We start from the raw sequence: 23801 nt of genomic DNA, 5'->3' as shown, positions 1-23801 counted from the left end.
GGTAGGATCTCAAACCTTGAGTAAAACCCTTTAATTTCTTATTAAAATTAACAGAGCACCCCCAAAAATGTACATTTGATAAAAAGGCAAGGCATTTCAGTAATGGCCATTTCAGAGGCTTGATTTTAAATATTTACCTTCTTTTGTTTCTAACAATATCTACAGAAGCTCTTGGCCATCTGTACACAGTGATTCATTTGCAAAAATCCATCATCTCTTTTAAAGGTCTGTAAAATTGAGACTATTTACACAGATCTGTACACAAATCCAAACATAGCGCCCTCTGTCTTCCTGGATGACTGGTCTGCTTGTTGCAGACTACCTGAGATTTCAGCGTGAGAACTGCAATCTCCTTCACATCAGGGCTTGGATGCGCACGCACACCAACAGACATCCGTCTTCACACATGCATTTTGTTCGGAGTCATGCACACTATTTTGTTTCAGACGAAGGAGGCGGTGACGGACCGGTCTCCTCGCCCTGTGATGGCATACACAATGCGTTCTTCCAAAAGCTCGGGTGCAATAATGCAAAACGACCTGCCTCAGTCTCACTCTGTGCTTAGCCAAAGCCAAAGGAGTTACATCTACATTTTGTCCATTGCTTAAGCAGTCTCCATTACAACCACACTATGACACATACACGCGCACACACACACACACGCTCCAAAGAGTGTTCCAGGAGATTATAAAAGAAAAGTGAAACTAGGGGAAGCTTGAGGAGTTTGATAAGTTCTCTTGATAAGCTAGTGAAGGACAGTTGGTCCTCCAGGGTAGACGTCACAGAGTCTGCTGGTGTCAGGATTCGCTGAGCTGATGCCGGGGGGCGGGACTGAAGAGAGACGGACAGGCTAATGGAATAATCACTGGTGCGATGAGGATGATGTTCTTCCCCTAGAGAACCTGCATGTAAGAAATCATTGCATAAAGGAAGCTTACTAGTTGATCAATAGATGCACGATTACTCATTAAAAGATCTCGATTCAAACAATTACTATGAAGGGTGTTCACACATAAATGAAAATTATCCCATGATTTACTCACGCCTCAAGCTATCCTAGGTGTATATGACTATCTTCTTTCAGACGAACACAATCAGAGATATATTTAAAAATATCCAAGCTTTGTAATGGTAGTGAATGGTGGGCCAGATTTTGAAGCAAAAAAATGCATCCATCCATCATAAAAGTAATCCACGTGGCTCCGGGGGGTTAATAAAGGCCTTCTGAAGTGAAGCGATGGGTTTTTGTATAAAAAACAAAAATCCATATATAAAACTTTATTAACTATAATAACTAGCTTCTGGCAGACAGCCGTATGCATCAATTTGCAGTGGAAGAGTAACCTCTGACCCAACTCATGACTCAACAACGAACGTAGAAGCACAGAGGATAGAGCAAAACAAAACACTGGTTGCAAATTAGAAGTCTAAAACTTGAATTCTTAAAGAGAAATGTCAGAGGATTTCGATATAAGAGAAGAGAAGCTTGAGTTTGTTGGACAGCCCTATTTGTTTAAACCACGAGAGGCGCCTAAGCTTACGATACTCCTACATCCTGCATCATACGTCGCGTCAATGGTTAATCTTGTGGCGCAAGTCGACTTGCGCAGTATGCGTACGGTCATCTGCCAAGAGCTAGTTATTTTAGATTATAAAGTTTTAAATATGGTTATTTTTCTTACAAAAACCCATCGCTTCGCATCAGAAGGCCTTTATTAACCCCCTAGATCCATGTGGAGTAGTTTTACAATGGATGGATGCATATTTTTTTTGGCTTCAAAATCTCACCCCTCATTCACTACCATTATAAAGCTTGGAAGAGCCAGGATATTTTTAAAAATATCTCCGATTGTGTTTGTCTGAAAGAAGATAGTCATATACACCTAGGATGGCTTGAGGGTGAGTAAATCATGGGATAATTTTCATTTTTGAGTGAACTATCCCTTTAAACCTTTATAATTACGATCACACCAGAAATACTTAAACCTACTTTCACGCTGCGGCTGACCCAGAGAGAGCAGCGGTTATGTAAGCACAGAAAGTATTGGGATAAAAGTTTATAGTTCGGATATAAACACTGATGCTGCGGTAGCGATGCCAGTAGAAAGCAACCAGTGACTGTTCATTTGATGTATCATATATTCAAGAGATTCGTTCAAAAACTCTGGACGAAACAAGAATCATAAATTAAGGTTAAAAGAATATATAATGTATCTGGCATCTAATTTATAATATTAGCAGTGTTTCTAATATTAAGTATTTATTACATGACATGTAAAAAAACGTGGCGCTTTTTTTTGCAAACCACTTGAGGTATGCCCCTCTAGTGTGCAATCCTTACCGTTGTAGCCGTTGAATAAGTTGGGTGACCATGACATCTGAGATCCCTGGATATGCCTCCTCAGCGAGAAAAATGGCCTCCCCGAGCTGTTCCAGAACTTCAGGCTTTACCGTCGCTGCTGCAGCCTCTCCCGCCCCTTCCTTCAGCTAAGGACACATTTCACATGCAGCTGATGCCTTATCCAAAACACATTTATTACAGAACTTAACCCGTAACTTTACTTTTACAAGCTCAGATCACTGGCAACAAAACTAGGTATAAGGGTATCTTAATTTATATAACGTATATATCATAATACTGCTGTTTTTGCAGGAAATTTTTTTTACATATTACATAACCACACAATAATACATATTTCTTTGAAAAAAATAAATAATCCAGTTTTTTTTAATTACTTTAGAACACTTTTCCCCAGTCATCTCTATGGCAAAAAGTGTCCCGATCAACTTCCAAATCTTTTTAATAAATAAAAGGTCACAGTGTAACATACTATTATAAAATTATTAATTAAATAATACTACATATTATAAAATGATACTGAATAATATAATATTTATTATAAATATTAAGATATAATATGGCAACACTTTACAATGAGGTTCTATTTGTTAACATTAACTAAATATAATAATTAGCATGAACTAACAATGAAAAGTCCTTCGAAAGCAATTATTTATCTCAGCTAATGTTAATATCAACATTTACTAATACGTTATAAAAAAGGTGTATCTGTTAATATTATTTAATGGACCTGAGCTAACATGAACTAGTTAAGATTAATAAATACTGTAACAAATGTATTGCTTAATGATAGTAAATGCATTAACTAATATTAACAAATGAGACCTTATTGTAAAGTGTTTCCTATAATACTATATTAGTTAATATAAGAGTTTAGTTATGATTATTCAGTTAATAATATTAATATATTATTTATAGCTATATAATAATGTTATGTAAAACCAAACTGTTCCCTTTTTTCAGCAAAGCAGCAGTTTGGAGTTATTTGTTGATTGTTTTAAATTGTGCTGCACATATTCCATATATATATAACTTTAAAGACAATCTTCTTCGAGTCAAGAGTCCAGTTAAGACTACAGTGCGCACTCTTATGAAGAGAATGACAGGAAATGGAAAGATTTGTCCTTCAACGAAGGAGAGGGTGGAACAAATTAGTGTGCAGTCACTTGTCCCTGAGCTTTTTTCCCAGCATCCCACAATTTTCCGCTCTCCGCCTCAAATACCTCATTGCTCCATACTGATTAGTAAGAGGCCTGAAGGAGTGACGGCCACCTTCAAAAGATGCTTTTAAGATATAATAAGGCATTCAAGGGACACTTTTAATCTTCATTCTGATATCTTTTATATATCAGTGGCTAAGCCATAAATATCAAAGTGAAAGGACCTAGGTGAAATGGGGAAATGGGAGCCAACATAAGGAATAAAATGAAAAAAAAAAAAAAAAATTATTTTATTATAAATTGTTTTCAAACCCTATTAGGGTTGGATTTACTTGGGTCTTTAAACATAAATGGCTGATTTTAGTATTGACAGTTCAACTATGGCAGTTATTGATGTCACTTCCTACCTCGGTTAAGACTGGAGTGATGACGGTGGACAGACTCTGGGACAGGGGCCTCTTATTGGGCTCCTGTGGAAGCATAGGACGTCCAGTCACACACTGAGATAAAGAACTGTTTACTCAACACAACAGTCAGGTGCGGTCACCTACCTCTTCTCCTGTTGGACTGGCTCCGTTCTGCAGCTTTTTGGGGTCTTTCTCTCGAATGGTGAAGATCCAGTCATCACTGCCAAAGTCATTCCCACCAGACGCCTGGCCATCCGGTTCTCTGAGTGGAACAAAGACACAAGAGAAAATGGGAGGGGTTCATTTCAAAGGAATAAAAGAAAGGGAAATGAAATGTGATGCTTAAGAAAGGCTTTTAGGAGAGGGCCAAAAATAAGCAGGGGAACAAAACTTTAACATCTTCTAGATTACACAATCGTTACAGTTAGTCATTTAATTTTTGATTAGTCAACCGAGTAGCTTGTAAGTAAATTGTGACTGTATTGTGGAAGTTGTTCTTCCGCATTTCACATGGTTCATACTTCTAATTACTAACCCTGGTTAGTCAAGTGTCAAAATTTCACACCAAGTTGGGTTATCTTTTTTTTTTTTTTTTTTTGCATATTTACAATGTTAAAAACATTGCAACAAGCATGCTACCAGTTTTCCGTTTTCAGTAACACTACTTAAAGCCTTTATATATAATGCACTATAAAAGTATTTTTAATGCATTAATTATGCCCTATAATGCACCTTATAATGCATCGTATGGTCTCACAAATAACCACAGATATAATACACATCTATTCATTTGAACACACCTTTAGAAAGTATAATGCATTATAAACGTACATTATGCACACCTATATAATGCATTATACATAAAGGCTTTAAGTAAATTGTTACCCTGTTTTCCATCTGTGGAAATGTAAATTTGCTCTGGTCATTCATTGTTATGGTCTTGAATAAGCTTTAATAAATTAAGTGTAAAATAAATGACCATGTTTGCTGTGACTTATGCATTTTAACCATTTCTGAAGACGCTGACATAAAACAGCACGTGAATATTTCTCCTAGTTGAATTAACTCTGGGTTAAAGGGATAGTCCACACAAAAATGAAAATTCTGTCGTTTTTTTTCACTCACCCTCATCTCCTTCGAAACTCGATGACGTTCTTTATTTTGTGAAACATGAAAGAGGATATTTTGAGAGAAGTCTCAAGTGTTTTTGACTCAAATTTGACCAAAAATGTATGCACCTCTCAATGGAAATAAATGTTGTGATGTTATTTCCATCAAAAGGTGCATCAATTTTTGGTCAAGATCTTATATTGACAATGCAAGAGGTGAGCACACTGTAAAGTCTCCTCTGGCACATCCCAAAGACTTTCAGTGAATTTAAGGTCTGGACTCAATTCATGTGTGAAAATGATTCTTCATGCTCCCTCCCAACCATTTTTTCACAATTCGAACCTGATGAATCTTGACATTAGCCATGTTTCCATCCAAGGATTATTTTGTGAAAAAAGGTTTAGCGCTTTAAAATGTTTAGCGATATAGCTGATGAAAATGCCATTTGTTGATAAAACTTCTTAAATATCGACAATCTTTTTTCCGTTTATTTTTTGCACATAAAATCTATATCGATAGTTCTAATGTCATAAAAATGAGTTTGGAAACACTTTTTGTCGAGAAATAGTGCTTCGTCAAATACAGGCGGTTAAGTCCTGTCAGATGTTCCACTTCGCAGTAGTCTTATATTTCCTATTTAATAACATTATATGTGAAAATACACAGTAGCCTACTGGCAAATTTTAATTGTCTCATTACTCTGTACATTTTACAAATGGGAAGCAAAAGATACCAATTTGCTCAAGGGCAGATTTTTTTTTAGCGATATAACAAAACGTATGTGACAATGCATTTTTTTTTAGGGATGATGTCATTACGCACACTATTTTATCGGTAAAAGGCCAACTGGATGGAAATAGCCTGGAGACAGCAAATTTCGCAATTATTTTTTTGTGCATATTTGCTTTGTCGATAATAAAACAGCACAAAAACAGGATGGAAACTTGGCTATTGTCATTCTGGAATATGGTCATGATTCCTACATGGTTGTTCAAGAAATAAAAAAACTACACACTCCATCAATTAAGGTTAAAAGGTAACATGCTAGAAACATAATAATCACAGCAATAATGACCCAGTCATAGACTCTTAAGTATTTGCCTATTTAAATCCAAACAGCAACTTTTTTTTGGGCCGGGGCAGTGCATCTTTTCCTTAATATTTCACAAAAGCAAGAAATGCGTACCCATATGAAAAGACATGAGGTTGAGTAAATGATGACAGAATTATAATTTTTAAGCGTATTGTGAAAGGCATTTTAGTTGTGATTTGAGCGTCGTACGTGTCAGAATCATCAGAGCTGGACTCAGCTCGGGACTGTTCGGTCTTCCAGCGCTTGTATCTGTCGATGAGCTCCGTCAGATAGGATGTTTTCTTCGCATAGCGCACGATTAGCTTGTGTTTCAGCAACTCTTTGGCTGTCGGTCTCTGAGATGAAGACAAAAACATAAAAAAAAGAGTGAGACAAGTCCTTTGAAATGAAACTTCAATGTTGATGCAGGTACAATTATAGCACATGCCTTGATAACCATGAAAAGATCATGACCTGACTAGCAGAAATAGAATAAACTGTTTTGCCAGAAGGATCAGTGAACCAGACAGGAGGAAATGACCTCTGGGAATCCCCTGCAATCATACTCACAAAACTGGGCTCTTTGTTTAGACAGGCCTCGACAAACTCTTTCAGAGGTTTGCAGTAGTTGCCCTCCAGTGTAGGGGGGTTGTTCTTTGGAATGAGGAACAGCACCTTCATGGGGTGTAGATCGGAGTGGGGCGGCTCTCCTTTAGCCAGCTCAATCGCCGTGATGCCCAACGACCAAATATCAGCCTGGAAAAAATGCAAAAAGGTTTTCATGACCGTTCTACTTCCACATGACCTCTAATGAGAATGAATCATACGGAAAAAACTAACAAGACATTAAATCAACACCAAATCCAGAACCAGACGTCTGAGTCAATGACTACCAAGTCAGCCTTGACGTGTCTAAAGCGACCCTCACCTTTGAGTCATAGGCGGACTGTTTGATGACCTCTGGTGCCATCCAGAAGGGTGTTCCCACAAATGTGTTCCGCTTGATCTGTGTGTCTGTGAGCTGACCGGCCACACCGAAATCTGCCAGCTTCACCTCCCCTTGCTCCGACAATAATACATTTGCAGCTGAAAAATAAACAAGCAAGGGAAGAAGGGAAAGTGTGCGTCAGCTAGAGTGTACCAACAAACAGTGAGATACGTTATCTATGTCAGCGGTTCAAACTGGGGTCTGGGAATCCTCAGCGAGCCTCAAAGGGGTGCTAGGGGGTCCATGAAAATATAGAGAAATGAATTACAAAATGCATTTTTAGAGCTAACAATATTTTATTTTTAGTGCTGTCAATCAATTTTTAAAAAAAAACATTTTTTCTGTAATTATTCGCGATTAACACATTACTCTCCAAATTAATGTAGAAACAACTAAAAGACAGTATATTTAAAATATTTGTTTAATGGCATCTTTTCATGAATGAAGGCCAGTATCACTGATACTAATACTGCTACTGACGTCTCTATGAAATTGATTTTTAAACATTAATTATAGACATTCAACATTACAGTGTAACTGAAAGCATCAATTTCAACATTTATTAGGCTTAAAATAACTTTTTACTTAAGTGAACTTAAAACAATCTTCACATAAACCCATTAAAATAAATGTCACATTTACTTTTGACCTTCCTATCTCCTAATGCATCTGTTCAGACCGACGTGAACATTCGCATGCTGTCAATGTGACTTTTTCTTTTCTTTTTTTAAACGGAGAGATGTTCTAATCCTTTCCATTGCAACGCAAAGAAAACTGCCCAACCAATGGGATTCGCAATTTTGGTCACATGCCCAGAGCCGCTGCTGTTACATAAAACCACAAATTGGTGTATTTTGCCAAGCGACAGTGAATAGCAGAGGAAGAATACAGAAATGGCTCCCTTGTCTTTGTACTCTTTTATTTTGTATATCTGATAAACACCATTGTGAATTAAAATTCTGAATGGCTGTTTGAAAACACGTAAAAACTGTTCTGTGACAAGCGGGTGTCAGAAACAGGAAGTTTTGCAGCGCCTTGTTTACCGGACTAACAGGGATATCCGCTGTATTTCTGCTTTTCCATAAGCGCCACCTACTGTTAAAGAATGAATTTGCATTTTTATTCAGACCATCTGCTGCTTTTTATGTATTGGTCTAAGCAGACAAATCACAAATACAAATTGTGTTTTTGACTGCAACAATATACAAAAAACAATTTATATGAACATAAACCCGTAAAAGTGATAATGTATACTTGCTAATAACTATGCTATGTACCTTGTAAACCTAGACAAATCATCCACAGAAGTGACAAAACCTGGTATTTTGTAAATGAAACTTGAAACATTGTATCCTGACTCCAGAAAGTTGCAAAGGAGATCTGAATTTGGAATTTTGCCCCGCTTTCTCTTTTTTTTGCATGCAATATGCATAAGATGGTCATGCCGTCTAAGGTCAAGATGACCTTGATTCTTACATCCATACCTTTGATGTCTCTGTGAATCTTTTTCTCAGAGTGTAGATACTCCAGGCCTTTCAAGATCTCTCTCAGGATTGTGGCGATCTGTGTTTCGTCCAGGGCACCAGGCTCCAGCTGAAAGAGAAGAATGATCAAACACAAGCCTAGTCAATCATGACAACAAAAAACATGGGTGTATGTATGTTTTAGACTTTAAGTGGACATATTTAAGTGGAAAATCAGGGATAAGACATTACAAAACTATTTAAAAGCTACATAAAGCAACATAAAGCTGCATTAGGCTCTATTGGGTTATATCATACCAAATCCAGGGCAGATCCACCACCTAAATACTCCATGATAATCCATAATTTTGTGTCCTACAGCAAGAGAAAGAGATGGAGAGAGGAATTAATGAAATTGGGCATCGAAAGGCGAGAAAAATCCATCAACTCACAAACAAACAACAACTTTTCCAGAGGAGTCTGGGCATTTGCTAGTGAGAGGGTAGATGTGTAATCCTAATCTCTCCTTTAATTTGGGATTAGCTAGACTGAGAGAGAGGGAAGAGTGAAAATTGGGTTACATACCTCCCACCTCACATGATGAGCTTAAGAGTGAAAGAGTGTGAGCCTCTGTGTCTGTGTGTGTGTGTGTGTGTATGTATAGACACTGAAAATGAAGAAGCACACACAGCGCCTCTTAAAAGCGAACAATTAATTTATTGCGCCTAATGGTTCACCACAGCACAGCTACAAAGTTCTGTGAATTCTTTCATCTTTCTGTGGAGAGTGCTTTGTATATCTCTCAGGTATTTTTGCACCTGAAATAATTAATTTACAGTCTTCTGTGCACTGCAGCGCTGACATGTCGAGCCAAAAATGTGCACACTCATTTCTTATTAAGATCCTTTTCGTACATGCTCGTTCAGACTCCTAAACATTAAGTATTAAAATTTGGTGTATATTTTAAGTTACAGACATGAATGATACCTTAAATTGTGTGGCTTGTTGAGGAGAGATGTGCTGTCACTTATGTAAGTGATCTGTCTTATGATTTTCACTAGGTGGATAAAAAACAAAACAAGCAAACAAATCTCATAATCTTGCAGTGAAGGAGGGATCCAAGCAAAATATATCATTTTCGTAGGTAGTTTTTAAATCTATTTTCCCCTCACTCGCTCTGAACAATCAGGCTTTTAAGTGTTTTGTTCATACTTTGTTCTGTGACGGGTTGTTACGGTATGTGGATGTGCAAAAACAATAAATAAAATCATATCTAGCCACAAATAACTTGCTGTTTGAACAGGCAGTCTTATAGTGCTGCAAATTTTCATGGTCAAATCCAGTAGCTTGAAACTGAAATCAATGCAATCTGGAATTTTATGTGAAGACGAAAGATTTCTCCAAGCTGATTTCGCAACGGGTTGAACTTGGTCATGCAGATGTGACATGTTGACCAACAAAAAGCTGATGGTTTAAAAGCAGTTTCTGTGTGAGCTGTGCTTCATACATCACTACGCTACAGACAATTTGACAATAGATAAATGAATTTTGCTTGAGAAAATCAGCCAAATTTTCACTAATTTGACCACACTTTTAGGGGAAAACTTTAGTCTTAAGAATGGGCTCTTTTCACATGGGACAGTAAAAATACACCTAGCAACCACACAGAACATCCAAGCAATCACCCAGGATATCTTGGCAACATCCTAAACCACTCGGAACAACTTAGCAATGGATTACCAAACACTGTGAGTTAATTAACAGCGAGTTTTGCACAGGCAAGAAAATGTAGTTTAAAATATAGTTTTTTAAAAACAGTGCCATGCCCGAACCAGTTATTTTACTTCCTGTTCATCGTTACAGATCTTCAAAGTAATAACTGATGCTACAAGCTGTTCCTCTCTTCCAAAAATACATGTATATTCCCTCAGGCCAAAATTACAGCTGCTGTCTGTGTTTCTCTCTCTTTCAGGCTAGCGGCTTTAAACACACAACAGAAAGAAGTGTGACTTTAAAGCACTTCACTGTGGTTCCTTTTAAATTGATCATTAAGTGAACGCCTACATTTTCTTCTTCCATTTGTGGCACTGGGGCTAATGCTGCCTTCATGTGCTATCGGAATTATCATAAATATGAGTTTCCTGGTTAAAATTGGGACATGAACGGCAACACACTGGGCCAGCTAACCAATCTGAGCCCACTGTGTATTTCTGAGGGAGGGGCTTCATAGAAATAGGAACAGAGTGTTTTTAGGAGAAGGGAAACAGCGATGTAGAATAAAGAGAAAATATGTGAAAAATAATGTTTTTTTTTTTTTTTTTAAAACAAAGCATGAACACATGTTACAGTGCACCCCACTCCAAGCCTTCAAAAATAGCTGATCAACCACCCCTTTAAAATGAACACAGAGTTGTGAGAAAATAGGATGAAGACCCACGTCATGTGCAGCAGGTCTTAAAGTGACAGCAGCCTAACAAACCTGCTACAGTCTGTCATTATTGTTAATCAACGAAGAAAAAGAAAATTACTCACTGCTTTAAATTGAATAACTTTTGTAGCTTTAATAAAAATTAATCTATATTTTAAACTAAATTATGTATTGAAGACTGACACGTTTGATAACTGCTTTGATTCTGGATATTTAGATCAAATATTTAAAATATAGATTAAATGTGAAATTACTAAAATATAAAAATATATTAAAAACTTTAATGTTAGGTGCGAATAATCACGATTAATTACAGTAAAATGTTTGAATAATTAGTTAACTTCCTTAATCGATTGACAGCACTAGATTATTTATATTTCTATGCTTTACACACAGCGAAAATAGCCTGTATTTGACCGAAATTCCTGAATCGTCAGCAAGCTGACTATAGATAGTGTGGCGAATGTTTATATGTTTGTCAGTGAAAGTGATCCTAAATATTATCTTGGCTTTAATAAGATTTTCTCAATTAATAAGCAAGAATAAACCCGGTGTCCTCCATGATTCCTGTTCTTTCTGACAACAGAGCACTCTGAATGTGACAAACTCGTAATCACAACTTCAGAAGTTGGAAGTAGGAAATTTCTGATAGCACATGAATGCAGCATAATTCTGCTTTAAGGATTAGTTCACTTTCAAATGAAAATTAGCCCAAGCTTTACTCACCCTAAAGCCATCCTAGGTGTATATGAGTTTCTTCTTTCTGATGAACATAATCAGAAAAATATTAATAAATACCCTGATGCATTCAAGCTTTATAATGGCAGTAAACGGGACCAACGAGTATGAGCTGAAGAAAGTGTCTCCATCCACATCCATCCATCATAAACATGTGCTCTGGGGGGTTAATAAAGGCCTTCTGAAGCGAAGCGATGCGTTTGTGTAAAAAAAAAATCCATATTTAACAAGTTATGAAGTAAAATATCTAGCTTCCGCCAGACCGCCTTCCGTATTCAACGTATGCAGAAAGTGTAAACCTCTTGCAGTTCAGAAAGCTTACGCTACTTCCTACGCCTTCCCTATTCAGCTTACGGAAAAAGTGTAACTGACGCAACGCCAGTTTACACTTTCTTCGTAACTTGAATACGGAAGGCGGTCTGGCGAAAGCTACATATTTTACTTCATAACTTGTTAAATATGGATTTTTTTTCTTACACAAACGCATCGCTTCGCTTCAGAAGGCCTTTATTAACCCCCCGGAGCCGTGTGGAGTACGTTTATGATAGATGGATGTGGATGGAGACACTTTCTTCAGCTCATACTTGTTGGTCCCGTTTACTGCCATTATGAAGCTCAGATGCATCAGGATATTTATTAATATTTCTCAGATTATGTTCATCAGAAAGAAGAAAGTCATATACACCTAGGACGGCTTGAGGGTGAGTAAAGCTTGGGGTAATTTTCATTTGAAAGTGAACTAATCCTTTAAGTTTAATGTTGACAATCACAACTCTAAATGGGGCATCAAAGATTATGAACGTAATGGTACATGCGGTGGTCGAGGAGAGAGCACGAGACAGAAAGCCTGAAATGGTTGCAAGGCTTATTTAAAGAACACCCACACAATCTTAGTTTTACACTTCACAGTGGGAAGTGGACTGCCGTCTGACAGCGTGCCAAATAGTAATAACTAAGGTCATCGGTGTGAGCTGTGTCATATTGATCTGTCTGAATTTTACATCAACTGAAAAATGTGCACAGAAATGTGGTATGATGGTTATTACTTTCTAACAGCTTTACATACAACATTTGCCAAGCTCAAGCTCAATCCTATCAAAGGAAGCCGCAATCTATTTTCCAGATTTAGCCAACTACCAAGGTACACTGTGGAACAAAATGTCATCAGCTTCTCATAAATTTGAACATGAACCAAAAAAAGCAAACCTAAAACTTTACAAACATTGTGCATCAATCTCCAAGATGAACACAAACACACCAGAGTTCGACAGAATCAAGTTGATTGTGAAACCAGACAAATGCCGCAGGAGGCACCGGGAACAATCACACTCGGACTTGGACCACATCAAACGTGCACAGTGTGAAAGTCCCTGCACAAACACTGGGACGTGCAATGTTTTTTAGACAAGTTATAGGCAAGTAAACAACACATAATAGCCTTACGTCACCATTCATTCCTCAAATCTGTGGAAACACGCGGCCGGTTCGCCTGGCCGAGAACAGGCTCTGGCTCCAGAACGCGAACCATTCTGGTGGAAAAGGGCTTTCAGTGAAGGATTCATCAGGCTGAATCAAAACAATAACTTTTGTGAGTTGAGCAATTCATTAAAAAAAACAGCTCAGAAGGATCGGATTGCATTATTCCGGGGTTCAATGTTTTTATATAATCACTAAAAATGTACACTGCAAAGTGAGTAAAATATTTATTTTGTAGTAGCACTGTAGATTCGGGTTTATGGGAAATTTAATTGAATAAAGTATTTAGTTCATTTGTAAATACTCTTATTACTATAATGCTAAATTGATACTTTAATTCACCATATTTGAGTGAACAATGATAGCTGTGCAGACCTTGGGCATGAGTTAACTTGCCTTTTTTTCTTCTTTTTTTAATCTAGAACATCTCACAGATTTTACTATCAAATTGTTCCCATTACCTCAAACCTAGATTCAGCCATCTATAACACTCTTGTCTAATCATTTACTGCTCAGTCTCCAAGTTGCTCATTCTACCACTTTTTCTAATTCGCTAATTTCAGATGAAGCTTTTTCTTTGACGTTCTGCCTACAAGGCCCACAACCCAGTTTGCTTTTCACAGTTTCAGATGAAACTGGTGTTTGGCATATACTACTGAACAAAGCTGCCAGCTGAGGACCAGTTTTTCAGACTAGACGCTCTGTTGTCCTCTTGCTGCCATGCATCTGGGCCGTCCACTTCTCCCTGTCCTGTTTAAATCCAGTATGCGGTCTTCATTCAAGACGGTATTGTACACTCACAGATGGAATAGCCTTCATCTCTCAAAAGAACAATAGACCGATGAGTTTCTAGAGGAAGCCGTTTCTTTGAAGCCAAAATTGGACTATAAAAATGTCAGTGTATTGGCATCACTTCAGCAACAGAAAAAAGACATTGTGTTGCAAATTCCATACTTCATTAAGTAGCACAGCTGTTTTCAACTGTGGCAGGATAACAAAAATGCTTTCTTCAGTACCAAATTAGAATATTAAAATGACTACTTGAGGATGAGGTAGCCGTGTTTTCTTATAAACTGAAGTAATGGGGCTTTGATTTCACAGGTAAAAGCTGAAAAATTCACCAAAAAATGAAAGCTGTGTCATCAATTACTCACTCTCATGTCGTTCCAAACCCATATCAAATTGACATCATATATGGTACACATCAGCTCAACCATACTTGACTGATGTGTCGCGTGCATCAAGCAAGCATATTTAAGCTTCCGTTGACCATATTTGATGTGCTCTATTTATGTGAGTTGATCAATGTTAATATGTAAATAAAAGTCAAAATTAAATCTGTTCATGATGAAGTGATCGTGTCTCCTTAGAAGACTTGGATTAAACTGCTTGATTCATATGAATTTCTTTTACGATATCTTTATGACCTTTTTGAAGCGTCAACATTTTGGTGGAATGGACCAGAGATCTCCCAAGTTTCATTAAAATGTCTTAATTTGTGTCTTTAAAGATGAACAAAAGATTTACGGGTTTGGATCGACATGTATGAACAGATGACAGTTCAGGGTGAACTAACCCTATAATCCTACTTGAACAAAACTAATAATTATTTTCAAAGACATAAAAAGGCTTGAGACCTGAAAGAAGCCCTGTGGTCCAGACAAAGTAGAATTCAGTTAACGCAGAAGATTTCACTGTGCCTGGCTTTGAGCCTCGTTTCATCCTGGCTCAAATCCCTGAGGTCATATGGCGTGACCTTATATCGCTTTGTCGCATATGCAGGGCTACTCACCTTCAAGTAGGAACCGTAGTATTTGGTGACAAAGGGACTGTCGCACTGGCTTAACACTGTGATTTCCTGCTGAATGTCTTCAATCTCATCTTCAGCCTCTTCCAGATCGATGATCTTGATGGCCACCACTTTCTGCGTGCGATTGTCGATGCCCTTGAACACCTCTCCGAACGAACCCTTACCGATTCTCTCCAGCTTGGTGAACAACTCCTCAGGATCTGCTTTTAAATTCTGTAATGAAAAGAAACAAAGATGATTCAGTATAGGTCTTCACTTGGTTTTACTTTGTGCAATTTAATCAATTAATTAGTTAATTGATGCAGTGCCATTTAAATCACATCATGTGACGTTTTAGGATAAGAACTCCACACAGAAAAGTGTCTTGGGCCTAGAAACAGCCAACATTGCATAAGTGTTTTCTATTCTACAGCAATCCAAGTAACCTAAATCATTACCTAAAATTCTCTCAATGCATCACTGAAATGGTTATGGTTAAACATACTGCAATGCGACTTCTGAGCAGCCTTAAGATAATATAGTGTTTGGTTTGACTAAGTTCTTGGAAATGCTATGAAGCAGAACCGGAGTATGTTTGAGAACTAAAGCACATCTGGTTGGGACCAAAGTTCCCCGAGGTCTCAGTCATGACCCTGAACATCTCAGACCCCCGAGGCCTTCTTAAAAGGAAACACAGAGAGAGCTACAAACAGCGGCGACATTATTAGCATTAGGCAGCTCGCTTCAGAGTCCACTGTGGTTAAACTCAGCAGCACTTGAATAAATAACAGCAGAACTAGCCGAGGAACCCAGTTAACCTCAGACCGTTCAACTCTTGCACGCCAACTTAAAGGGACAGTTCAGCAAATTTTCATTTTTGGGTGTTAATTTACTCACCTTCAGGCCATTTAAGATGTAGGTGACTTTTTTTCTTCAGTAGAACAGTAAAGATTTTTAGCTGAAAGTGTGGTCCTCTGTGATTTATATAACGGAAGTCAACGGGTGCCGTCACTTTGAGATTAAAAAAAAAACATATGCAGACAAAACAAAATCATGCTCCTGACTATATTGAGGTCTTAAAAAGAGAAACAATCCGTCTTTGCAAGAAACTGAACATTATTTACACCATTTACAACAAGCTTCCTGTCGTATAATGACGTATGAGCTCAAATGTTGGGAATCTGTGAAAAGTCAATCTTCCTGACTGAGATTGTTTTGTCTTCATATGATTTTTTGAATCTCAAAGTGATGGCACCCATTGATTTCAATTATATGAATCACGAGGACCACGTTTTCCACTAAAAATCTTCTTTACTGTTCAACTGAGGGAAAAAAAAAAAAAAAAATCACCTACATCTTGGATGGCCTGAGGGCGAGTAAATTAATAGTAAATTTTCATTTTTGGGTTGAACTATCCATTTAAGCCTCCAAAACCTGTTCCAAACATCACCACCACTTCATCAAGATCACTCAAATACAAAGCAAAACCAACCATGCTAGACTATCCCGTCAATGTGACCTGAATTTAAGACAATCCCGAACTGCTGCCGTGCACATCCTCTGAGCTCGCAAAAAATCACGACCTTAAAATCCTCCAAATCTCTTTCGCTAGTATAAACTGTAAACCTACTGAATACAGAGTCATACTGCCACCGAACACAACAGAACAGCTTGTCCAGCGCTGTATCAGAGGCGCTGCGGGAGGTACATGCAGGCAGGATTTCATGGGGACCTCATAAAAGTGTGAAATCCAGTTAAATAGATGACGACAGAGCCGATCGTCCACAGCATTAGTGCACCAAACATACAAGATGAAAGAGAGCAGATTTTGCCCACAGCCTAAAGGACATTATTCTAATGCTTCATACCTCAGGTTACTGTGTGAATTATGAAGGAAATCTGTTTAGGGAAATCTTTACCATGATGTGACAGAAGGCTGAAAGCACTGATTACCTCTAGCAAGGTTTAAAGTGATTGAAGAAGAGTTTTCCATTTCATTTCATACAAATAGCAATGGTTTCATTTATTAAGGTGTTTCTCAACTGGTTTCACTACAGTTTTACAAATTTTACATCTTGACCCAATACAGTACCAAATACTGTAAAAATGTCCTTAAAATCAAACACTAAATGTGACCCTGGACCACAAAACCAGTCATAAGGGTCAATTTTTTGAAATTGTGAATTATATCACCTGAAAGCTGAATAAATAAGCTTTTTTGTTAGAATATGACAATATTTGGCTGAGATACAACTATTTGAAAATCTGGAATCTGAAGGTGCAAAAAAAAATAAAAATAAATAAAAAAATAAATAAAATAAAAAATAAAAATATTGAGAAAATCGCCTTTAAAGTTGTCCAAATGAAGTCCTTAGCAATGCATATCCACTCATAAAAATACATTTTTGATATATTTATGGTAGGAAATTTACAAAATATCTTCATGGAACATGATCTTACCTTAATATCCTAATGATTTTTGGCATAAAAGAAAAATCGATCATTTTGACCCATACAATGTATTGTTGGCTATTGCTTCTGAACTTCCTATTCATCAATATACATCTATACGGTTCATATATAATAGTTTCCACAAAATTATTAAGCAGCGCAATTGTTTTCAACATTGATGATAATAAGAAATGTTTCTTGAGCAGCAAATCTTCATTTTGAATGATTTCTGAAGGATCATGTGACACTGAAGATGCTGAAAATTCAGCTATGCCATCACAGGAATAAATTAAATTTTTAAATATATTAAAATTGAAAACAGTTATTTTAATTACAATAATATTTCAAAGTATTACCATTTTTACTGTATTTTTTATCAAATAATTGCAGCCTTTGTGAGCATAAGAGACTTATTTAAAAAACAATTTAAAAATCTTACTGAACCCATAAATTTAAACAATACCCTACATATTTTTAGTTATTACTTTTGTGGAGAAGACAACATGTACATGTTTGCATCTACCTAATTTGGCTAGACTCCATCAAGGGAATTGACAACAAAATGCCACAGAGTTTGATCGGGCACCATGTGTTTTTTCATCCACATTTCTCAGCGCTCAGAACAAACCTGCTGCGACCCACCAGCTGAGGAGGACCACTGCTTTATACAACACAGATCAACCGATTCCAGCATAACGTGCCACATATCTTAAAAGATGACAAAAGCTTTTAAGAAAGAGAGAAAAAGGGGCCAGTGAACAGTAGTCACTGTGATAAATGACGCATGTTGACAAGCATCTTGGAGACCGATTGCCAATCTGCGCTCTGTCAACTAGTGATGCCATCCTATGAACAAAAACCATTGACACACACACAAATTGATTTTCTCAGACACAGATCATTTTCGCACATCTTTCCTCAAAGCGCACACGCCCACAGTGGAGCCCTTTAATGCATCACTCAGAGATTCATTAGCTGTCATCTACACATCCCATCATGGAGATGATGAAGGCTTTGCTCCCTGATTCAGCCCTAATGCTGATTGCTCGCCTACACTCCCAGCTGATCTCCGTAATCCTGATCCCGATGCACGCTGACAGGTGTAACAGCCAACAAATTCTTTTAGAAGGCCACGTCATCCCTTGGCTCCCATCTTGTGTTTTGTGTTTTAGGGAGCTGGAAACTCCATATGAGGTGTGTTACAGCCAGGTGAGAGCAGAAATGTTCCTAATGGATGACCACCACAATTCCTCTGTGACCCATAAGGAAATACTACGCTTATTCCATCACTAAGCGTTCAGATTTGTTGACTTCTAAGTCTGTGACCTCCTACATTATTCCGGTATCACACAATGACTCTTTTTAGTTTTGAGGGTCTCCATAAAACATGGAGGTTCTCAGCCAACAACAGCTTCTTGCATCTTCAACCTAAATGAACGATAAGCCATTCCAACTACTTGGGATGGCAGATTGTGCTCCCGTCCTGAGGGCAGACCAGTCATATGGCCCAGCATGTATAGAGACCCAACCAAGTGACCCAGTTATGATGGATACTCTCTGGAGACATCTCTCCATCCCTCATCGCCCTCTTTCCTTTTGTCTCTACCCTTTCACATAACGTTTTCCTTTCTTTCTTGGATCTTTATGTTCAGAAGAACAGAACGACTCTGAAAGGGTTCTTCACTGTCCCACTTCATATATGATCTTGGTTCAATTCAGTTTCATAAAGGATGTCCCAGAAAGGTTACGGTGGTGCTAATGCTCTCTAGAGGACTACAACATCAACATTTTAATATTTAATGGAGATGCTTTCTAAATTGTTGTCCTCCAAGCTTAGATGGTGATGAAGGACTCAAAGCCTCTACTGTTAAGCATCACAGTTGCTATGCTTTTCCATAAATATCTGAAAAATAGTAAACCAAACCTAATCAGGCCACCTCCAGTCAACTACTACGGGGTTTTATTTAGTACTAAGGGGTCATTGAAAAAGTTTAGAAAAGAAATTACATATATATAATTTTAGGAAGGGGTCCCTCATTGATGATCACATTTGTGGGTCAGTGGCATTGATTGAAAACATCGGATTTACTACATGAGTGGCCAGCCTATCACCTGCAGAGAGCAATGAGACGATGTGTTATCATTTATAGAAAACACACATTGCATAACACACGTTTAGGCTCAACACTATTTAACACATTAAATAAAGAGGCAGTCAGACAGATTTCTGATCTTCTACAACTTATCTGCGAGTTGAAACTCTTACTCAGATGAAAGTGAGGGACAAATACACCTATGTGGTTTTAAACCCTAGTCCTAGAGAAGACTATAAACGATGCTGTGTGTATCTTACCTGCATCCCAGGGAGACTGCCCTGCACTGGAGAATGAGCCATGGCGTCACTTTAACCACTGAAACTGGCCAACAAGTCAGCAAAATAACACTGTTTCCGGACAAAATACAGCTGATGCACCCCTGGGTCCCGTCCTCCCGAGTTTTAATGCGGTCTTAGATATTTTACAGCTGGGTAATGGGGTAAAGAGCATCCACGGGTGGACAGAAAGTGCATTTGAAAGATGACTGGCGTGAAAACCTCTCCTCCACTTCCGCAGCTTTAATGAGAACTGCTGCTCTTCATCGCGGAAATCACCGCAAACACCGAACAAAACAGCGGAGATCGGACTGATTGGGGAGTTTCAGTCGATGTGGCGTGCGATCTGACGTTGAAACGCTCTTTTGGTGACTCCTGGAGTGGGTTTTGGAGGTTCATGCAGGCCAGAACGCTCGTCAAGAGTTGATGGTCCTCTTTGCGCAAACGGATTTCCAAAACATAGCGCAAAAACATGCGCGCGTTTCCGTAAAAATGCCCCGGTTTCGGCTCCTAAAACAGATGCACGGAACATGAACTATATCGCTGACTGATCGAGGGGGTGGGTGGTGAAAATCCCGACTTGTTTGAACTGAAGAAATGATGTTGACATCCTCACTTCACTTCCCAGCTGGCCGCCATCTTGTCCGTGCTGTCATCGGGACATCAGGGCGGATCCGGACGCGTGAGACCCCGCCCCTGCAAGAAAGGGGAGGAGTTAGTAAGTGCATGCAATCAGCACTGTATTGAATGATTCATCCTCATACATTCCTTCCCCCAGTTTTAGATTATGTCAGGAAGGTTCACTTCTCTCTCTCCTATTCATCTTATTTTCTACTTTTAATTTTATCTTTTTTAACTGCTGTCTTAGTTTTGTTTTTTACTGTTGTTGTGATTATGCAAATCTGCTTGATTGTGACATTTTATTTAGGCCATTTTCATTTTCCTTTAAATCTAATTTTGTTTTGTTATTTGAAAATTCTAATTATAGGCCTATTATTTAACATTACTCAAAAAAGATGTTGAAAATTCAATTCATATTTTTTAACATTGGCACTGAAGAATCAGAATATACTTTTCTCTTTCGCAAGCATCACATTGCCATCTAGCGACACCTTTTGGCCACAGCAGAATATTAAAGGTGCAACAATCTTGATTACCACTAGATGTCGACCGTGGTTTAATTTTAAATGGGTGCCGCCGGTATCTTCACATATTACTGTGATTATTTTGAGTTCATCACTGAGTAGGCTACAGGCATGAACTATAAAACCTTTGGAGTCATAATGACAATTTATGTTTTATTTATTTTTTGCATATGTGAGCATTCCTCATTGTGAACAGACCCTTAGCTCTTTTACGTTTCGATTATTTGATTGATTCTGGATTAACACATGAGAGGATGAAAACTTTCCTTTCCTCCCTACATTTCAGAATATTAGTTGCTTTGCATAAAAGCTTAACTGTATGCCAACTCACTTTGTCCAAGTCCATAAGCTTGTCAGTTCAACTCTTTATCTCCAGAATCTCTATTTACTGGAATGCTCGGCTGAGCTTCACCTCCTGAGGCATCAGATACTTCTTCAACCGGGCCTTATGCTGAGAATAAAAACCTCCTAATCCTCAAACACTCTCAAATTCCTCCAGAGGGGCTCTTCATCGCAAATCTGCTCAATTTTCTTCAAAGCTCCCTTAGACCTGTGAAAATTGGGTGGATATTTAGTGAGGACCGATCAAAACAGGCTTCAAGTGCACCACCCTCGACCCATATACCTCCCGCACACACCGCTAAAGCAGTATGTGGATCTGTAAAATGCAGTTTTACAGACCGATAATAAAATGTAAAGTTTCCCACAGGCTGGGGTGTCGTGTCAATCACGGCAATGTTTACAGACCAATTCCCTGGGTGCTGCTTATCTACTCTTGGGCCTGAGCATAACGATATTCCCCCTCTCTCTCTCTCTTTCGTCCTCAGTTTCAACCATAAACTCAAAAACATGAAAAAAGATTCACCAGTCTCTGTGTGACAGTGATTGTGTCCATTTAAAGAAAATGGCTGCATTTAGCCTGATCGTGTCTCTATTAGATTAGGGACATCTATACGGTTCAATTTTAGACTCATTCACAGGCATCGCAGACAACAGAATGGGTATCAGAGGTTAATTATGCTTTAGAATGGCAGCATGAGGTATTTCCCTTTAACAAAGACTATGAAGACAGATGTTGCTCTTAGAAATTCAAAATAAGTTTGGGGTTGTGATCTTTTTATGTTTTTGAAAGAAGTTATGCTCACTAAGCCTGTAATATCGTGAAATATTATAACAATTTTAAATAACTGTTTTCTATTTTTATATATTTTAAAATGTAATTTGTTCCTGTGATCAAAGCTGAATTTTCAGCATCATTACTCCAGTCTTCAGTGTCACATGATCCTTCAGAAATCATTCTAATATGATAATTTGCTGCTCAAGAAACATTTCTTATAATTATCAAAGTTGAAAACAGTTGTGCTGCCTAATATTTTTGTGGAAATCATGATGCATTTTTTTTTTTCCAGGAAGTTCTTTTTGACTAATAGAATAAAAATAAATAAATAAATAAATAAATAAATAAATAAAAACAGCATTTATTTTAAATAGTAACCTTTTTAACCTTTTTACCTTTATAAATGTCTTTACTGTCACTTTTGATCAATTTAATGCATCCTTGTGAATAAAAAGTATAAATTTCTTATAAATAGTACAATTTCTTATATTTCTTATATATATATATATATATATATTAGGGGTGTAATGATACCCTCATGTCACGATTCGATACATATCACGATACTGAACTGATGATACGATATTATTGCGATACTTCAAGACATTTGGTAAAAGGTTAACAAAAAATTAACTGTTTATTAAAATGCTAAATTTGGTATTACATATGGGGTGGAAATGAATACGCTTGGTGCTGGTAACCCAATGCACATGTCAATGGTGACACCAGAATAAAAATATTCATGATTCTGAAGCTGAAAATACAGAATTATTTTGGATGAATACACTTGCACTCTGTCAATGACTAGATATATTTAAAATAATGTAGGTCACAAGACATTTGGCATTATCAGGACCCACAAATATTCCCCCATTGCGTTATTATACATTGTATTCAACATTATATATAGTAGTTTAATGTCTTACTGACACTAAAACTCTGTAAACTTGAATTTTTTCCTCACACAGTAATTTTCATTTTGGATGAAATATACACAATACATATTGTTGCAGTTTTGTATTGCGATATATTGTGACTATTGTGACATGATATATTGTTACACCCCTAATATATAAATATATACAGTATATATACAGTACTGTATATATATATATATATATACAGTGAAACCAAAATTTACTGGTTCAACATTTCATTCATTAATACAGTTTATTCACTATAGTTTAAAAAAAAAAAAGGTAATAAAATATGACAAGATCTCAGAGTTAAACTGTCAGAAAAAATGGTAACACTTTACAATAAGGTTCATTAGTTAAACATTAGTTAATGTATTAACTAACACGAACTAATCATGAGCAGTACATTTGTTACTGTATTTACTAATATTTGTTCATGTTAGTTAATGAAAATACAGTTGTTCATTGTTTGTTCATGTTAGTTCACAGTGCATTAACTAATGTTAACAAGATTTTAATAATGTATGAGTAAATGTTGAAACTAACGTTAACAAAGATTAATAAATGCTGTATAAGTTCCGTTCATTATTAGTTCATGTTAACTAATGTAGTTAACTAATGTTAACTAATGAACCTTATTGTAAAGTGTTACCGAAAAAATTAATCTTAATTATATCAGATAACACTTAAGCAAAACATGGTCAGGTCAAAGTGTCTGAATAATTTTTGGTTACAAATTTTTATCAGTTTTACTGGTAGTCCACTGTATGAAGAATTTTTGGGTATAATATGTCACAGTTTACTTTA

General features: G+C 37.2%; 1 protein-coding gene across 1 annotated transcript; it reads right to left on the bottom strand.

Annotated features, from left to right (window-relative positions):
- Positions 1-2: 2 nt before the first annotated feature.
- stk24b (serine/threonine kinase 24b (STE20 homolog, yeast)) lies at positions 3-20460 on the bottom strand. Its single transcript, XM_051897917.1, has 11 exons — positions 19798-20460; positions 14997-15227; positions 8881-8937; positions 8584-8692; positions 7040-7197; positions 6682-6867; positions 6322-6467; positions 4074-4191; positions 3930-3992; positions 2342-2487; positions 3-902 (listed from the first exon to the last, which is right to left on the bottom strand). Exons 1-11 carry the CDS (start codon positions 19837-19839, stop codon positions 863-865), a joined length of 1296 nt encoding a protein of 431 aa, XP_051753877.1. The 5' UTR covers positions 19840-20460; the 3' UTR covers positions 3-862.
- Positions 20461-23801: the final 3341 nt, after the last annotated feature.

This window comes from Ctenopharyngodon idella, chromosome 6 (genome assembly GCF_019924925.1).
Source record: "Ctenopharyngodon idella isolate HZGC_01 chromosome 6, HZGC01, whole genome shotgun sequence".
NCBI lineage: Eukaryota > Metazoa > Chordata > Actinopteri > Cypriniformes > Xenocyprididae > Ctenopharyngodon > Ctenopharyngodon idella.
Note: the sequence above shows the minus strand (reverse complement) of the source record. Positions and strands in the feature narration are given on the sequence as shown.

Bases quoted from the DNA above. Each gene is read 5' to 3' on its own strand.
- stk24b (XM_051897917.1), bottom strand. From the start codon at position 19,839: ATGGCTCATTCTCCAGTGCAGGGCAGTCTCCCTGGGATGCAG. The intron at 15,228-19,797 runs GTAAGATACACA...TTTTCATTACAG, and splicing joins GCAGTCTCCCTGGGATGCAG to AATTTAAAAGCAGATCCTGA. The intron at 8,693-8,880 runs GTATGATATAAC...CTTCTCTTTCAG, and splicing joins GTGGATCTGCCCTGGATTTG to CTGGAGCCTGGTGCCCTGGA.